Source organism: Biomphalaria glabrata, chromosome 12 (assembly GCF_947242115.1).
Source record: "Biomphalaria glabrata chromosome 12, xgBioGlab47.1, whole genome shotgun sequence".
Classification (NCBI taxonomy): Eukaryota; Metazoa; Mollusca; class Gastropoda; family Planorbidae; genus Biomphalaria; species Biomphalaria glabrata.
In genome coordinates, this window is record NC_074722.1 from 26,718,771 (window position 1) to 26,738,805 (window position 20,035).

The window sequence follows — 20,035 nt, forward strand, 5'->3', positions numbered from 1 at the left end:
CAGCTGATACATCTAGATGTTAATCTACATACAAATACTGGACCTGGAACAAAATTGTTGCAAAAATTGATAGAAAAGAAAAGTCCAGGGAAAACCAGATGCTGAAAATAGCTAGAAGAAATAACAAGTCAATTATTCAAAGCCTTTGACAAGGGCAATAGAGAAGTAACAGTGCGCGAAGTCTATGACCTTTTTATTTCTGGTAGGTTTTGGCAAGGAGCCCCATTTCATTTGGCTTACAACGGACATTGTCTCTAGTGCGGTGTACACAATTGTGGATAAAAATCTGTGAGCCTGTCAAAAGACATTGTCTTACTCAAGTTCATAACAGTTATCTGTTCTTTGCTTACATTCAGTAAGAATCCAGTTTACGTTGTTTAAGTAATAAAATCTAGTTTACGACCAAAAAAAAAGGACAAGAAGTGGTATAGAGAATTCTGGGGGCTCGCTCTTCATACTCTCTCTATCCCCTCATTTTCTTTTTTAACTAAGCTTCTATCAACTCACTCTTGTCTGGCTCAATGTCTGTACACGTCATCTCTCCCACACCCATTCTCGGATCAAGTTGAAACTTTACAAAATAATTTGTTGTACCTAACAAAACATAAATTAATTTTTTAAAAAATATTAACCCAATAGTTAATTAAATATTCGTAATTCTTTTTTTTTTTTTTTTTGGTTTGGTGTCGAAAAAAGGAAATAAATACTACTTATTGAGATACTATTTATGTGTATTTATTCCCCTAATTACGTACGCGTCTTTTCGTCTACTTCCCGTTCTCAGATCAAATGTAGTCTATTAATCTCTTGATCGCTGTGCGTGTAGCACGTCCCACACAACTATCTTGAACTACTGCTGTTCTCATTTGTGTTCAGTCAAGGCAGACAGACTTTAGGAGAAAGCCTTGTTGCAGCTTAATTTGCAGGAAAAAAATCTTAGCGCCGGGCCTGAGCCTCGGACCTAGCTGTGGGGGGGGGGGACCCCGACCCCTTTGTTAGCTAAAATAGCAGTGGAGGCGATTATTATTTTCTTTTCATTTGAGGGGAGGCCGATACTAGTAAATGTTTGAGAAGCACTGGTATACTCACAAGATAGAAAAATTAACAAAATATTAGCATAAGAATTCTTGGTAGGCAAACATAGTCTACAAGACGTAGTGTGCAGTCTAAACATGGGCGTGACTTGGGCAACCAATCAAACTGGATTAAACGGTTGTCAAGGCTTGTTCTGTTAGTTAAAGAATAAGTATCATGCAGAGAGAAACATTAGCATAAACTGTAATATTGGCGCGACCAACTTCTCCATGTCGTGAGATGTCGTCAACACTATGCAGACGACATGGAGACGTTGGCAGTGCCAGTATTAAGTGTTCAGTTTAATGTCACTCGTTTCAGTCTGGACGTCAGAAGTCGCTACTTATGACAGAAGCTAATTCCCAGCTTTCAAATCTACAAGTCAACATAATTATAGTTTAGTTTGTTGTTGTTTTTGTATGTACTTGTTTTGTAAATAGTAGTTCTCAGTACCATAGTGTTTGCCTAACTGTTAGGTAGGAACAAAAGCAAAGACAAACAAATGTACTCTCTGGGTAGTCTTTGGTAGTCTGAAATATCCTTGGGTATTCTTTAGTATCCATTTGTATTATTCTTAGGCTTGTGTATTTCTTGGTATTATCATTAATTTGTTACTAGCCGGATATGACACACGGCCTGCGGGCTTTAGTTTGGGTATTACTGATCTAGTAGATTGAATTTAGATCTACGTCATGCATGGCGAATGTTCCCATAACGTTTTATTTTGCCACGAAAAAGAAAGTAGAGTGTGTGTGTGAACGGGTTTACCCGATTTGTTCAAAAGTTTAATAGAGATAAATTTAGTTTTTTTCTCGTTAGGGCCTTTTGGTTGTGGCTGAGACATTACAATTAATGTAATGGCATGATCTTCCTATGGTCATCTTAGTGTTCAGCAAGTTGTCATTTAGAGGACCTTTTTTGTTAGCGCAAAACAACAGAACAACATCGCACAGTTGTGACATGAGTCCAAGCGTTGAAATAATCAGACATGTAAGCAGAGCAAAGTAAAAGTCCCCTATCCGCCCTGATTTATGCCAGTTTGTTACAAGATTGTTCAAACACTTTTACATACTCCTTACATTCTACTTTAGATATATATTGTTGTGTATTCTTGGACATTCTTCTGAACTTTGGGTATTCTTTGGTATTTTTAAGTAATCTGTAGCCTATATTCTTGTATACCTTTGTGTAGTTAAATTATAAAACGGCCATTGCGCAATAAAATCAAATATGTTGTAGAACTCTGGCTGCTGACACATTCATCAAAGGGAGATTATTTGGCGCCTAAACTACAACATCGCTGGTTCGTGTAAAAAACAATGTTCAGCACAGCTTGCTAATGAATAAATTGCCCACATTTCTTTCCAATTCGCTCACATCGTGTTCTGGTCAAGCTGTTTGCGATCTATTAATACTTTTTGTTTCTATCCCGCCAGATGTTAATGTCCTCACATTGTATGTTGCTTCTGCTCTTACAGTAGTGAATAGAAAATCTATTTTGTGTGTGTGTGTGTGTGTGTGTCTACTCAGTTTTTATAACTGCCCTGGCACTACCTGTGGCATTACCTGTGCCAGTACCTTTGGCAGTTCCCCGTGAGTAAGGGCATCTCTGTATGAGTCAACTGAGTTGTATTAAGCTTTAATTAGCTGTTATCGTCGTTAAGATCTGATAATTTCAAGTACTCTACTCTTTTACTAACTGAATCCTCTAAAGGCGTACAAATGGCTGATATTGTCTTGTGGTAAATAGCCAAGGCTTTCATAATATGAAAAAAATTTTTGAGGTGGATTGGCCTTTGACCCGGGGTTCATTCAGGGTAAGCAGTGGGCCTTATTGGGAAGGGAGGGTGTAGATGGGAAAAGGTTTTAAGTGCTGCATTTAGACGCTCTGCAAACACAACTCAGCTAGGGTTGGAAGGATTTGAACTCGAGCCCCCTGGACATAATAGGGTAGTGATACATCGTTTGAACAGTCCCCACTAGACATTCGTTTACCAGCGTGAAATTAAAACTACGAAACATTTTGTTTACACCCAACGGATCCAAATCCATGCAGTACAAATAACAATATGTAACCCTAATAATAATAGTACATTTAAACAATTTTAAACTGCGCAAATAAGATTAGATCTTTTAATCAAACAGGTCAAAGGTTATTTTGCAAAACTTAGACTTAGAAAGTGCAAGAAAACCGTTGACTTTACTTTCAAAGAGTCTGTAATAAACATTCACTAGATCAGTGTTTCCCAAACTTTTTTGTCTCGAAAACCCCCTGAAAGTCGTGGTAGACCCCATGGGGTCTATACAGACCGCTTTGGAAATCACTGCACTAGATTGATCCACGGATACACCTATGGTGAAATTAAATTTCTTCATTTAAGAAACGTTTGTAATTGATACGATAAGAACTGAATATAATATTATAAATTAAGTATTTAACTCCTTCCCTTCTAAATGTTATTATTCTCAGTAGTTTATTTTCTCGTTTTGTTTTTTGTTTTTTTGTTTAATACGTTTTCTTTTTTTATATTTTCAGACCAGAGCTCAAGAAATAGGTATGTACTTGTAGAAGTCAATAATAGATTCTGTTTGATTCTGAAGCAAGAGACAATGATGGCTAAAACTCTTGAAATATAGCCAGGGTTTTTCAAAACTTTTTTTCAGTCATGTAAATAACTTAACGTAATCCTATTTTGAAGAAAATGAAATGAATTTTATTTTCAGGCTTTTAAAGTTTATATTTGAATAATATTATTGTGCTTTTTTAAACAACTTGCACATATATTTGTTTAAGGTTTATTTCAAGATCCTAAAATAAATATTTTCTCTTTATGTTTAAACTGTCATAAAGATAATTTTGTTAGAGTACATTTAGGCCCTACTTGGCAACTTGGCTTGCTTAGCGAATGAGAAGGTAGTAGCCAGGGATAAAATTTAGTTAGACATGTTTGGGGATGTTGAAATGAAAGGCTTTAAAGAGCGTTGAAGCTCGCGTCTGCTAGCATGCCAAAAGTGGAGTGTGCATTGTTTTCATTCAGCCAGTGCAAATAGAGTGAATTTTATAACGAACAGCTTTGTCAGCTGTCATTAATATTTTTAAAAAAAGATGCATAATTTATGATAATTAATGTGGAAAGTTCTGAATACACCATCCCATCGAAGCTCATGGCTAAGTAAAAGTAAAACGATTGCTTATCGTCTGCTAGACTAGGTTAGAGTTGTTGCACTTTTTACGAGTGTTTCTTTTTAAAGAAGTTAATGAAAGTTATCTACCCTTAGTAATTCTCTTAATACACAAGGACTTTCGAGTGTTCTTAGCGATGCCATTAGTAGTGAAAGAGTTAAAACTTTGCATGCAAAGCTAGCTCTAGTGATACTACGTGTGATTATATTGTTCTTTTAATTCTCAACATGATCTCAACAGCGTCCTCTGAGGTCATTGTAAGTCCGGCACCAAATGTTACAGACGAGTCCAGTACGTTGAGTGTAAACTTGACACGATTATATAGTTGTATTTTTTTTCCATTTCATTTTTTTTTTTTAGTTCTCTCTCTTTGATATTGTCTGTAACTAGATTTAGTTTTATTTTCTCTGTTTAACTTTTTTTTACATCAAGGCATCGCTTCATCTTGCTGATTGCGCGTGTAGCCAAATAGTGTCTTAATCTAACATCTTTGCACTCTTAGATCAGGTGTATGGTATCCTGTTAAGTAGGTCACCTTCGACGAATGGACGCTTCTCTAGTCACTTAGCACAATCACATGTTTTAATTGTAATAACTCGTTTTACTAGCTATTTCTCTATGGTGAAGAAAGTAATTTGATTAACAAAACTAATTGATTAGATTTTTTGTAAATTTGTTAACAACTGTCCACATTTTTATTTGATATATTAACAATTTGTTGGAATGTTTTTTATTATTGTTTTTTTAATTTGAAGTAACAATGTTAATAGTAAGTTTGTATTTGTTCAGTGTAAAACTCTTTCTTGTTGATATATACACTATTTAACAAATATGGAACCACGCGTGTTGAACAGATAACATATTTTTAAAGTAGCTGTCTCACTAAGGATTTAACGTCGATTCAAATCTACATCGCTTAATTTTAAACCCGGCATTTTTTTTTTTTTTTTTTAATTTCTTTTTATTGACTCACACCTTAATCATAGTCAAAACCCCAAGTCATAATTAAAACCCACAAGTCATAGCTAAAACCAACAAGTCATAGCTTAAATCCACAAGTCATAGCTTAAATCCACAAGTCATAGCTTAAATCCACAAGTCATAGCTTAAATCTTAAATCCACAACTCATAGCTTAAATCCACAACTCATAGCTTAAATCCACAAGTCATAATTATAATCTGCAAAATCATAAAATCAAATTTGATTTGCTATGAATTTAGTATTTAGAATCAATGCTTTGGGATGGTTGCATCTTTTAGAAATGCATCTATGCAAATAATTAAAAGTGGAACTACTTTGTCATGCGGATGAACTGAACCATAAAGTTTTAGATGGCACGACGTTAAGTAGCTTGTTGTGCGCGTATCCTGCCGTCTGCTCCACCAGATTGACAATATGTGTTTGGTGTTTTTATGTATTCATGTTTGTAACATTGCTCAAATATTTGTGACAATTAACACAGGAGAAGATAACCTTTCCATCCTCTTCCCTATATATCGCAAGGTCTGAAAGGGGGACTTTTTTTTTTATTAACACATATTGTGAATACTATTGGAAATTTTCACCATTAACTAAATAAATAACAATTGAGCTCTAATTATCGTTGATAAGTCTTCCTTAATATCGCTCTTTAGATTCCCATTTTTTTTTCTATAAAATTGAACTTCTAAAATACTTTCTCTCTCTATTGAAATTAGTTTGGGGGGGGGGGCAAGAAACGGAAGAAACTTTTAGTCTGCACTGCTAAAACATACACACAAACAAAAGATCATAAAATACCCAGAAAGACACAAAGATAAAGGCATTTACCTTTTTCCATATGCTAGGACAAATTTGTACAAAAACTCCTTCCTCCCTAGTGCTATTAGAGCATGGAATGGCTTGCCTGAGTCTGGAAAACCAATGCATGCCTAGATTGACATCATTGACCTCGGGATACGCTTAGGACGTCATTATCATCTTAAAGATAAGATAAGATAAGAACTTCCGGTATGTATGAGAATCTCCACTAGAATCTATTGCTAATTATGGTCGATCAGTTTAGTACTCGGAGGCGCGTTGGCTAAGCGATAAATGCTTGGTTTCCAAACTAGGGTCCCGGGCTCGAATCCTGGTAAAGACTGGGCTTTTTCATTTCGGGATCTTTTGGGCGCCTCTAATTCTATCCAGCTCTAATGGGTACCTGACTTTATTTGGGGAAAATTAAAGGCGGTAGGGCGTTTTGCTGGAATCACGAAACAGATGACCTTTATGCAAATGTTTTGTACCAATGTACGAATCTATGAATGAAGCTTGATTTATGAATGAAGAAGTCTATGACCTTTTAAGAAACAGTTACATCCCCTGAAGTTTTTCATTAAAAAGGTGGTGTAATTTTTTGAAAAATCTGCTTGCATATATAATTTTAAAAATTAGATGGTTCACTTTCCGAAAAGAAAAAATTAGCCGTTGAATCAGAACGTTGAATGATCTAAAATATCATGATGTCTGATTTTCTCTTCTAGTTTCTGAGATCTAAACGGACGGACAGACGGACAGACAAAACTAATAGCGTTTTCCCCCCTAAAAATCTTAAAAATTATAAAGGAAAATCGTATACTATATTCAGCGAAGGGTTGAGGCTTTTAAAAAAAATCTTATTAGATAGCGGCACATTTGTTTTCCATACGCTAGAACAATTCGTATATGTGCTTTTTCTTCCTTAGTGCCATTTGAGAGTGGAATGGGTTGCCTGAATCAACCAGGAAAACCAACGACTTTGCAGAGTTTAAGTCATTAATTAACATGCATGACTAGACTTACACATGAAATGCGTGGGACGTAATTATATTCTTTTTTGAAGTAACGTCTGTAATATTTAAAATTTAAAAAAATGCCCTTTCTTTCCTTTGGTTATTTTGCTATAGAAGTGTGCGTTCTTTTAACTGAACGTTCTAGACTATATGCCACCATGCATAAATGCGTACATTGAATAAGAGTGATTTGATTTCTTAACATGGAGAAGAGAGAGAGAGAGAGCCTCTTGTGATTCTCCACAGGTGAACTTCTCTTTGGCATTGTGATACAATAACCTGAACTTCTTCTATTCAACTGTGACATGTAAAAGGAGTGATAGATTATATCCACAACTGACAACAAAAATATCTGCACACACAGAGAAGGAGCCCACACTTGCAATACAGGTTTTGAACCCAAATGTGACATGTGTGAAGAGACGCTTGACACATGGACACAACGAACAGACACAATAACACTTTTAAATTTACATTTAAAGTCGTTTTAATGTTAACTTTTTTTTATAATGGAAGACGAAGTGTTACAGAAATATATATATAGGAGGCGCGGTGGCTGAGCGGTAAGGCGCTTGGCTTCCGAACCGGGGTCCCGGGTTCGAATCCTGATGAAGATTTGGATTTTTTATTTCGAGTTCTTTGGGCGCCTCTGAGTCCACCCAGCTTTAATCGGTACCTGACATTAGTTGGGGATAGATATATAAATATAGATATATATGTGTGCGTCAGTACGTTAACACTATGCTATTATAAAGCCTACTAACATCATGATAACGATATTATGACATGATAATACTGTACTACCGCGTTTGGCAACTTTCGAATCTCCTAAAAGAGCTCTATCAACGTTTTAATCACGTTATTTTTTTTGGTGACTGTCTCAAGATCAATAAAGTACAGACAACTCTCTTTGTCATTTCTCTGAACACCTTTTGTTTTTTTACATGCACTATTCTTCCAACTTGAAATGGCCAGTAATGGCCAGTACTATGTATTTCTGCAACGCGGATTGCGGAAAATCTTTTGACGCTCCCCAAAGCGCCATTCCTGCAAAGAAGGGGTGGGTGTGCCGTGAATGTTGCTTTTTCCGGGAGTTGGCATGGCAAGCAAAAGCTTGAGAAACTAAACTTGCAAGATAGGCAGAATGTTAGCGTCCTGCGCTCTAGAGTTGAAGGATAGCAGTTTGAATCTTTTACTTGGAGTTAGAACCTGATCCTAGGGGTGGATATTAAATAAGTTAGATATTGGAAAGCCTATAAGTTGGAGGTTCTTGACTAAAATGTGGTACACACTTCCGTTTTAGAAATCAAATTTTATTGAGTCGTAGAAGCTTCAAAATACATTGTATCATTATAATTATTGCAAAACATTGTATAATATACCGTTATAATCATTCTCAGGTATTGTAAAAAAAAAATAGAAAAGTACCTTTTCAGGAAATACGATATATAGGGCAGATGATTTATAGGTCATTTTTGTGGCCGACAATTAACGAGGGTATCATGTGACCAGCACAAGACCAGGCGCTTGTATTTTCCCCCCAAAATGTCAGCGACCTATTAGAGTTGGATGGACTTGGCGGCGCCCTTAAATTCCCGATATTAAAAAATCTCAGTCTTCACCAAGATTCGAACCTAGGACTCATTATTTCGGAAGCGCATTACCACTTGGCCAACACGCCCGCGTGAGATATTGTATTGTGTATTATTTAAACACACGTATGAGATCTGGTTCTGGATCTAAATCAGACTTCACTCGTGTGTGTGTGTACATGAAAGGTTTAGAGTTAGTGTCTCAGTAAATATTCCGGAATGTTCCTGTTCTCCCCAAATGAATGAGGTCTTGTGCTCAATAGAAAATATGCCTGAATGTGATGGCAATGATATTCCATCTTCTGATCTTCAGATAATCTTCAAATAAACACACTGTACACTAACCCAAACGCCAAACAAAAAATTTCCCCCCCCCCCCGACTCCTGATATAAATAAATGTGGATGATGACTTTATCAACAATGTTCATTCTTTCATTCTCTAGAACAGTGTTGTTCTAAGTGGTCTAATTTTAGATGCTAATATATTTAGCTTACCACGTGGACCGGAGATTACGTCATAATTGAGTGACGAATCCACTGTATCCTTTCTTCGGCGGTGTTTATTTTGTTAGCATGTCATTTTATTTATTCATTTATTTAGTTCCTCCTTCATCTTTACAATCAATGACCTAAGTCTGGGTTAGGGTGACCTCTGCAGACCTATAATTAACTTCACGCGGGTGTCTCGACTCTTTCTATTCACGAATTAAAATAATAGACTGGAAATATCTTCAACGCACTCGAGCTGAGTGGACCCATGTTCGTCTTCATATCGTGGAATACTACAAAGCTGCATATCTATCAAGAGGCACGAACAAGACAGTGACCCCAAAACTCCCTTCACCTTCCTTTACCTTCACCTTTCCCTTAGTCTGTAAACCGTTGGGGTACCACACACGATCTGTCTCTCGTCCTTCTCCATTCTGTTTTTGGCTTTTGCCTCTGATAGAACCTCTTTCAATGGCAGGCTCGCCTATACTTTTATGTTGTCTTCCTTTCGCTTTCTCTGACTGCCTCTTCTTCTTCTTCCTGGTACTGTTCCCAGAAGGAAGGTATAAGGGAGCCCTGAAGACTTTGTAATATGGCCTTAGAGTTTTAATTTTCATTTTTGACAGTAGTTAGTAAGCCATCACCCTATGAAAGAAAAACTGTTTGAAGACTAGTTGCCTTATATGGAAACCACTGCATGGTGCATCACAAATACAGGACTAGACATCTGAACCATCTAACATGAGGATACGAACACAGAAAAAGAGAATATTCTAAAGTAGATATCCCAGTCTTTACCAAAACGTTAACTCTGGACTTATGCCCTATAGACACGCTTACTAACTACTAACTGTTGTGCCTTAATGTCAAATAGCGCGACAAAAAGTTGGTCGTTGTACTGGCCACACACCACCCTTGCAAACAGGTAACCTAGAAAAAGGTAAATCTTACAATAAGAGAGTTTTTTGAACACCTTAATGTGCATCAGTTACTATTCCTCTCTTCATTATAACACTAGCTGTCCTTGAGTCAGGACTATCAATAACAAAACTAAAAGTAAACTACGATCAAAGTTTATTTAAAAGATTCATTTGAAAGCCGCAGGAATCCTTTAACGACCCCAGGGGTTGACGTTCATGCCTTGCGGAGAGAACAGCACGCCCAGACGTATCTCGTTCATAGCAAAAGTTGTACGCAGAACTTACTTTAGTTTACTTTACTACAAAGCTGCATATTCTCTCAAGAGGCCCGAACACCAACCCTTACCTTCACCTGTTCCTTGGTCTGTTCTACCAAGTATTGGTAGTCTGTAGGTTGAAAATATAAATTATGTGCTAAGGATGGTCTCAGAAGGAAATTCAGAAAATGAAATCCCCCTTCTCCTAAAAAAAAGTTAAGACTTAGAATATCGCAATGTTATCAGTCACGATGGATAAATGGATGGGCTAGTCTCATTTCTTACTTGATCTTTTATTTGAAAAATTGTAAGATCTCTCTCTCTCTCTCTCTCTCTCGTTTTCTATATATCTCGTTTCTCCGTTCTAACTCCTCTCTCTATCTTGCTTTCTCCACTCTCTCTCCCCAGTTGTTGGTGCCTCTTGTCCTCTAATTATTATCTGTCTGTCTGTTTGATGTTTGACAAGTTCGTAAACATTTTAAAAGTAGAGAATGGAAGTTGGGAGAAGACAAAAAAGTGTAAAAGAATCCACCCAGACAGACATGCAGAGGAATGAAGTAAACACAAGCTTTGTAAAAATTCAAATCACATGGATCCTACGAAAGATCTACAATTCACTATACAGAGAGGTTCTATGTTAGGTCAGCTAATCTATAATAACTTAGGCTACTTCTATACATTCTTTCTAGATAGCCACATCTCTGTTAATTGTGTAAGCATACTAAAACCATTTTTTTTTTCATTTTTAATAACTGAAATTTTGATGAGAAACTGAAACTAGACCTTAACTAGACCTTAACTAGACCTTAAATAGACCTTAACATATTATTAGCGAATCGTATGTCCAAAGAATTATATGTCTAGAGGAATCACGGCTTGGGGCCGTCAGACTCCAGGAGTCAACCTGCTGACTCTAGTCAAAACTTGACGTTGTTCCTCCGCCTTGAGGCAAAGGAGTGGGTTGTCGTGCCAGACAGCTGCTTGGGGGGCCCGTCAACCTACGTTCCACTTGGTTACCAAGTGTATCAAAAGTGAATAGTCCTAAGATATTCCATGATATTACTTTGATTATTAACAGAATAAAAAAAAAAGCATTAGCCCGTGTGTGCTCTGAGTTAATGTCATTGACTCTGCTTCTACCAGCACAAGAACATTATTACATACATAATTTTTCGTCTGTCTTTGCAAAGCTTATTTCAACTCACTCTGTCCGTTTGTCTGTCTGGTAAAAAGTGTGTTCACGTTATTTCTCCCTCACCCATTCTCAGATGAAGCTGAAACTTCGCACAATTATTCGTAGACATAAACTAGATATGAATCAATAAAAAAGTAACCAATTACACTGGTAATTTATAATTTTTTTTAAAATAGTGTAAAGGGAAACTAATGCTTCAGTATTCACAGATATGGCTAAAATTGTTACGTTTAATTCCCTTGTATATCCTTAACGCTGTTTCTCCGACACGCATCAAGTTGATACTTTAAACAATTATTTATTGTACATAACAAAACATGAATCAATAAATAAAATATACCCAACTAGTCAATTAATTATTGATAATTAATTTTTTTGCTTGATGTCGAATAAGGGCAATAACTTATACATTATTGGTAGATATAGTTTTAAGATAAGCTGTTTTATAAAAAAAAGATTTTTTTTTTTTTGGTTTGTTATATAAATGTTAATGTAGGTCATTACTACCTCGTCTTATTGTCTCAAAAAAAACATTTTCTCATTTAAGCTTTTTTTTTTTTTAAATCATTCAATAAAACAACTTAACAATCATCCGGATGTTCTAAAGACGTTAGTGACAGTGCCGGATGTAGATATGGACGAGGCTCTTCAGATAGTAGTTCAACACCTTTATACGTATTGTACAGCCATCGTTTTAGAATAGGAAACAAACTCTCAACGCTAGGAAGATTGACAAGTATCATGCATTTGTTTGTTCTTCTTTTCTTTCTTGTACTCATTTTTATATTGGAGCGTTCAGATGACTAGACCAATATATGAGATGAATTGCGCAGTGGTTTCCAAATCAGGGAGCTCTTCATAGTTTTCTTTCTATTGGGGTGTTTTGGGGCCAGTGTCTTGTTATGGCCTCTTGGTAAAGTTCTGAAGGACATGGTCAGCATTTTCTGGTAACACTCTACATGGGCAGATTTCAATGGTTCCAATTTGTTTGTTTGTTAAAATCAAGTTAATTAATTCATTCTTAGCAGGATTAGTGCAGTGTTTCACATGACTGCGCAAACCCGTTGGGACCTGCATATTTTTCCGCATTTCGTGCAGACAAGGCCGTTGTCCACGCGGTCTATTTAAGTTTTCGTTTCACCCTTATTGAAGACAGGCGCAGAAGACACAAAACCAAATGGTAGTTAGATGATGGACAACTCGCGAAGACGTTTTTGTTTGGACCGTACACATATTTGCATCATGGTAGTTCTTTATGAAACACTTAAAGCAAAGGTTGCTTAGAGCACCAGCTCGTGTGGATGTTCCTGTCAATTTCTGTTAATTTTCACTTATTATCCGTATCCCTACCCAAACTTGGCCGTTTCGCATTGGGCCCCACAATGGTTAATTCCGACTCTGCTATTTAGTGATGGGTGAATACAGAGTAGATTACTTGTTCTCCTTCCATGACTTCTTGGTCACAATGGTTAAGTCCGGCCCAGCTACTTAGTGACGGGTGAATACTACTTGTTCTCCCCCCACACTCACTTTTTTTTCGCCTCTAAAATTACGTGAGGTAACTCTAGTCTGTCCAACTTGCAGAAATAAAAGAGTGATCATTACATTACTTGGTGTCCAAACTCTTGAGCCATGAAGAGAATTATATATATATAGATGAATGTATAAAATATTACATCAATGGTTAATGGGGCAATCTAGAAATAATAATGCCAACCATGGGCGTAGCCAGGATTTTTTTCGGGGGGGGTTTTGAGGGGGTGAATTTTTTCTCCCCCCCCCCCCTCGGCGAAAAAAAAATTATATCTATTTATGTGTGTGAGTGTGTGTGAGTGTGTGTGCGTACAAAGTCTTTATTACATTCTGACCCTTCATTCTTTCGGAAGACGTTTATTGTGCCCTAGAATAGGTTCTTCCATGAGTTAGTGGAATAATTGTAGATTCTCCGCCATCACTAGCAAAGGGGTCTGGGGGAGCGCCGCCAAGCACTATTTCTGATATTGAAAACCAACAAAATGCATATTCTGAGGTATCTACAGTGCATTTTCCTGCTATTAAAAAGTTCTATTTCAAAAACCTAATGTGTTATTCTTACTGACTTAGACCCTCCCTCGTCGTTCGGCGCATTTGCCATCAAGCTGTTTTCATAAAATTGTAGACTCCCCGCCATTACTAGCAAGGGTCTGGGGGAGCGTTAGGAGCTCCCTATCGCGGGGCGAAGCCCTGCCGCCAAGCACTATTTCTGGTATTGAAAGCCAACAAAATGCATATTCTGAGGTATCTACAATGCATTTTCCTGCTATTAAAAAGTTTTATTTAAAAAACCTAATGTGCTATTCTTACTGACTTAAACCCTCCTACGCCGTTCGGAGCATTTGACGTCAAGCTGTTTCCATAAAAATCTGTCACTGGTAATGTCTGATGCCTCTTCCCACCTACTATGAGGACCTCCATGAATGAGTGGCGTCAAGTTGTACTAGGATATCATTGCAACTCTTCTTATGCTTAATTCATTTTGTCGGAGAACATGTCCCGCAAACCTCATGCGTCGTTCTCTCACAATCTTACTAAGGGGTCGACTCCCAGTTCGGCATAGGATTTCCTTGATTTAGACCCGATCTCTATAACTGACACCTAAAATCTGTCTTAGCCATCTTTATTGAGCTACATTTAGTGTTTTTCGATTTCGGTAGATGACTATTCACTGCAGTTTATTAATGGAGCCCTGCCACTGGTAAAAATGTGTAACCTCTCTTGAATACGCTCTTGGAATTAAGTGACTGTAGTTTGTTTTAGATTTTATATCGAAAAGAGAAGTTTTAACGTCAAAATCTTCTGTTGGGGGTTTTCCACCTCAAAATGCTCTGTAGGGGGATCTGAAACTTAAAAAAAAAGCCATCTGTAGAAGAAGGAATTAAACTCAAAACCCCCGATTGGCTTGGCTACGCTCAAATAATTTTAGTGTGTAATTTGCTTTTTTTTTTATATTGAAGATGTATTGTTAGCACCAAACCCCTCTGAATGGGGGTTTAAACTCAAAACCCCTTTCGGCAACGTTCATTTTGAGTGCTTAATTTGCTTTTTTTCTTACACTGAAGATGTATTTAAATTTATCCTCAAACCCCACTGGAGGGGAGTTTAAACTCAAAACCCCTTTGACTACACTCATAACATTTTTAGTGTATAATTTGATTTGTTTTTATTGTTAAAGAGATATTTTTTACCTTCAAACCCCGCTAAAGTGGGGTTTAAACTCAAAACTGAGTCAAAACAATTTAGCCACGCTCATAACATTTTGAGTGAGTAATTAGCTGCTTTTTTTATATTAAAGGTTGGTTTATCGTAAATTTTAGACGGGGTTTTAAAATCAAAATCTTCCTTAACTGTGCTCTTGGATTTTCGTTTGCATTTTTTTTTGTTTTGTTTTATAGAAGAGGGGGAGTTAACTGCAAAAACCCCAGGTAGGGGGTTTAAAACTCAAAACCCCTGGTAGGGGGTTTTAAACTCAAAACCCCTAGTAGTTTTTTTTTAACTCGAACCCCTCTGGTAGGGGTTTTAAACTCGAAACCCCCCCCCCGGTAGGGGTTTTTAAACTCGAACCCCCCTGGTAGGGGGTTTTAAACTCAAAGCCCCCTGGTAGGGTGTTTTAAACTCAAAACCCCTTTGGTTGTACTGGGGCAAGTGATGGTTTAGTATTAAAATCTCACCTAAAATAAACAAAATCAAAGCAAAAAATCAGTCACTAAATTCTGACTCCCCCCCTTCGTGGGGGGGGATTTCATTTCGGGGGGGGGGGGGGGGTTGAACCCCCAACCCCCCCCCCCCCCCCTGGCTACGCCCATGATGCCAACACATGGTGGACATAAGTCAATATACTGCTAGGGCGGAAATAGGGATTGGTCAGGAAAGCATGTAATGGATCACGTGATAGGTCAAGATAGATAATGTGACATCCGGTCAAGATTAGCACCTTCCACTTACTTTTCAATGAAGTCTTAGGAACACCTGGCCAGACGTCAAGCGTTACTCGGATTCTAGACTCAAAGACAAAGGCGAGGGACAGTCGGGCCGCCGCGCAAGATGAAATGAGCTCATTGCCTCGCGCTCTCCAGATTAACAGACCTGAATAGAATAATAGAGCCCTTGGCCAGACGGTCAAGCTGGTGGGTAGCAAATGTAGAAAGTCATTGTGCTAAGAAGAGGTGGGGACACTAGTCCAGGCACACGGCCATTTCACTGCGCTGAATGGGGCGAAAAATAAAATGATTAATTTCTTAGTAATTTGATGAGGTCGATTGTTTTTGCTCGGGTCGTCACAGTTCCCCACTGGTGTAAATTACTCCAACACTCATGAATAAAAGCAAACAAAAAACAACACCTTTAAATGATTCATTAATAAGCAAATTGTAATTGCTGCTATTAATGTATACTAAGCGTGGGAGGCCGCCCCCATTTTTTCCGTCGCTGGTCTTTGATGTGATGGGATATTTGATATTGAATAATCACTTCACAATTGCTTAATTAGTAGGAGCACTTCAACCTAAAAGCGAACAGCCCTGCATGTTAATAAATTCGAGCTTTTAAAGCATAAAATATTTATCACGGAAAATGGCGCCGCATTTTTTGCAGTTCCCAAAATCTTTTTTTTGTTTTACTTAGAATCTCGACATTTCGGATCGGCAAACCTCGTTTTGTTGGGATGAGGGCATTTTACGACTATGTTTGAGAGCATCACTTTAGAAGCACTATACACCTGCATGCAGACTCAGTGAAACGTTAATGTCGTAAAAGATAATCGAATCATTGTGTAGCAGATGTCTTAAGGAGTGTGTGTTTGTGTGTTGCCTAGGTTATATAGAAAGGGAGTAGTTATTATATGTTGTCTAGATTATATAGAAAGGGAGTACTTATTGTGTGTTTCCTAGGTTATATAGAAAGGGAGTACTTATTGTCTGTTTCATAGGTTATATAGAAAGGGAGTACTTATTGTGTGTTGCCTAAGTTTTATAGAAAGGGAGTAGTTATTGTGTGTTGTCTAGGTTATATAGAAAGGGAGTACTTATTGTGTGTTTCCTAGGTTATATAGAAAGGGAGTAGTTATTGTGTGTTGCCTAGGTTATTTAGAAAGGGAGTATTCATTGTTAGTTTTAAAGAGAAAAATCATTTATTTGATGTTAGTCTTGTAGAAGGATTCAAGATAAGCGGCACTGTCGTAGGCCAGACGACTCCTGGAAGCCAAAGTTCAAAGACGTGACGTGTTTTTATTATGAGTTTAGATTTAGATGGGTTCATTGCGCCGGGTGGTGACAATAAGGGACTAGATAGGCATTTATACTTTATACCCAGAGAAATAGTCCTTAATCCTTCATTGCCAAAAGAATCTTAATGATATCTTCAAGTGCAAACGTTTTCACGCCTTACAACCCAAAGAATCTCCTTTGGGAATATTCGCCCTTAATTAAATCAAGTCGTGAACGTTCAGTTCAACTACAATGTTTCCATAATAAAATGTAATGTAACTTTAAATAAAACACATTAAATTTGTATCAAAGGTTAAGAATATAGTAGTTCCAAGCATATATTCTAGATTAAAAAGAAAAACCAATAAACTTGTTTTCTTGAGTTTATATATCATTAAAAACATTTAAAAAGTCTCCTCACAAAAAATATCAAAAAAGTTTTTTGGTCGCCGTATTTTTTTTTCTTTTCTTGTTTTTTTCTTTGGTCTGATTTTTTTGTTCTGGATACGTCACTGGAAATAAAGTCATGTTGCTCCAGTCAAATTTCTGAAGTCAGACTCTAGTTTTAAATTTCAGTGTTTCACTTGTCTCAATACTTGCCCGACTCAGCTCGGCTTGTTTCTTTTCGTGTCGTCTGACACTTTGTATTCTTTACAATGTTATCGGACATTGCCTGGGGATAAACTAGGTGGAGATATGTCACTGCGCCCCTGTCGCGCTCTCGACTTGGAAGACGGTTTCACGCTCTACTTGAGTTCTTATTCAGAATTTATTTTCAGGAATACATTTCCATTATCTATAGCCTGCGCTGGGTTAAATTCGGTCAAAGCTTAGAGTCCAGACTTAATCCTAGAAGCCATGCCGTGTATAGGTAGACTGGTGGAAGATTCTGTAGTTCCCGCAGAGTTGGCTGATTATTACATAGAAGTAAATAAAGACCTAGAACAAAATAGCAGTAGTGGGCAACAAGACCAGAGACACAGTTGATTGGCTACTGTTTAATCACAAGAAGTCATTGAGATTATTTCACTTACAATAACATTGTCTTCTTTGAGAGGTTTTAAGAGAGGTTTTGTGACAGGTTTTGAGAGAGGCATATACAGATAACTACCATATACTAGTTCTAAGTGTTCTTCAGGCTGCACCTCAGTGTGTAAAGAAACAAAAAAATACTTTAAAAAAACAAAAACAAAAAAAACAACTGCTTTTACTACGCGTATTTGTATCAATTAGTTTGGGTCACTCGTATACTTCAATTTGCAACAGATCTAGACTAACTATCAAAAAAGCATTTATATAAAAATAAATTTTAAAAAAGGGAACGCGGTAACCACTCTGCTAGGGAAGAATCTAAGAACGTGGAAGATTGTATAGCTATCAATTGTTTTATTTCATCTTTGTGTTCACTAAGCCTGGGACTTAAAGGGACTTAATTCAGTTATACCACCACTTCAGTCAAATACTATTTCATTCCCTTGTTTGAGATACCAAACAAAGTCATTTATTGCCAATAATTAAATTAACTAAATGGTTAATTATTTTTTTTATTGATTCTTGTGTCCGGTGATGTACATATGTGTCCGAAATATCAGCTTGATCCAAGATAAGGTGTCGGAGAAGTAACAAGTGTAAACTTTTGGCCAGACAGTCAGAGTGAGTTTATTTAAGCTTTAGAAAAAAAGACGAGCCCCTCACCAATCATTCATATTGCCTTGGGTTACCTTAGACTTCTTGTCCAAAGAAGGACCGAAAGGAGGACAAAGCCTTGAAAGGAAGAAAACAAAAGAAAGAAAGCAAAATATTTTTAAAAATCACTTTAAAAAAATAAAAAAAACAAAGCTTATCTAAGGGATAGAACTCCGCATGTGCCAATATCTTAATAATGTTGAAGTTATTTCCCTTATTCGACATCCAGTAAAATACATAATTTTTCAATAATTAATTGGTTAATTTTTCAATTGATTCAAGTATTGTCTATGTCAATGAATAATTGCGCAAAGTTTGAACTTGATCCGAGAATGGGTGTGGGAGAATAAAAGTGCACAACCTTTTCACAAGACAGACAGAGTGAGTTGATATAAGACAGATAGAGTGAGTAGATATAACCTTCGTAAAAATAGACTTTCAATTTTAACAAATGTCAGTAAATCATATAGGCAATAAAAGTATGTATTAGATATATATATTTAATAAGTATATTTCTCAGACGAAAAGACTTTCTGAACATCGCTTTAAACCACACCCCTTTCTTACAGAAAGGCCTACGTTTCCAGGTTATGTGTATTGAAACAAGAGAATATGAATAGTTGAATCCAATGGCGGGATAAAATGTCATTACGCTATGCAAAAGTGTGAAAACCAGGACACTTTCACATGTAAAACCAATGCGCTTTCAAACTGAAAATGTGATATAAAAAAGTACATGTCCTCCTTTTGCCGGACCTACATTTGTCCTTTGGGCGTATTAACTTAACGAGAGGCAAATTGAATGTTTTAAATGCTTATTCCATGAGGCAGTGGCGTCACTAAAGTGGGGGGTGGGGGTTGCGGGCCGCCCCGGGCCATCTTAGTGACGCCACTGCCACGAGGCCTTGAAACCCTAGAGAAGACGTTGTTAAATTTAATACAATAATTTTTTATTTCATTTCTGTTCAATTTAGGGAAATAGTTCTCCACTGGACAACAAGTCTACTCCTTTTTCAATGTACTTTCATGTTGCGTCGTCTTTGCATTTAATAATATCAGGTCACCTTGTTATTACATGTGCAGTTTCGATATGAATATCTTTATTACGAAACGGAGGCTTTCTCTGTAAAACAGTTCTTTATAAAGAGAATGGCATCATTATTGGATACAAATCTGTCCCCCGAGCGAAACTTTCAGTTTAGGAAAGACCTACAATTGGGACATGTGGGGTGGGTGGGTGGGGGTATCGCTGGGGAAAATGCAAAGATCTAAAGGTAGGTTAAGTAAAGGAATAAAAAACTAATTTGACGAAAAACAAATTACACGTTTCACAGTTAGCTCCCTTTCAGACCATCGTTAGGTAGAGATGTATGCCGCCTTCTGTCGCGAAACAAATATTGACCATTTTTTTTTAATTGGGATGAATTCCTGGGGGGATATTGGCTATACTCTCATTATGACATATCTGGAAAATTTGGTGTCCTTTGCCTTTCAGACACACCTTGAAACATATGAAGGTCACAGCTTTTAAACTTGTCCCAAAGAGAAATATAGTTAGTGCATAAGTCCAGATATGAGAATAATGTGTCCAATGTTTCCCAAAT

At 37.1% G+C, this 20,035-nt stretch overlaps 1 protein-coding gene across 5 annotated transcripts in view; it reads left to right on the top strand.

Moving 5' to 3' along the window:
• Positions 1-20,035, top strand: part of LOC106079083 (collagen alpha-1(XII) chain-like) — a 171,696-nt gene that overhangs the window by 68,386 nt on the left and 83,275 nt on the right. For 4 of the 5 annotated variants that reach the window (XM_056007152.1, XM_056007149.1, XM_056007150.1 and 1 more), the window contains exons 3-4: positions 3,611-3,629; positions 4,499-4,549. In XM_056007152.1, the coding sequence (XP_055863127.1) occupies positions 3,611-3,629; positions 4,499-4,549 (70 nt within the window). The remainder of the gene's footprint in view (positions 1-3,610; positions 3,630-4,498; positions 4,550-20,035) is intronic. The other variant, XM_056007154.1, reaches the window with a different exon arrangement.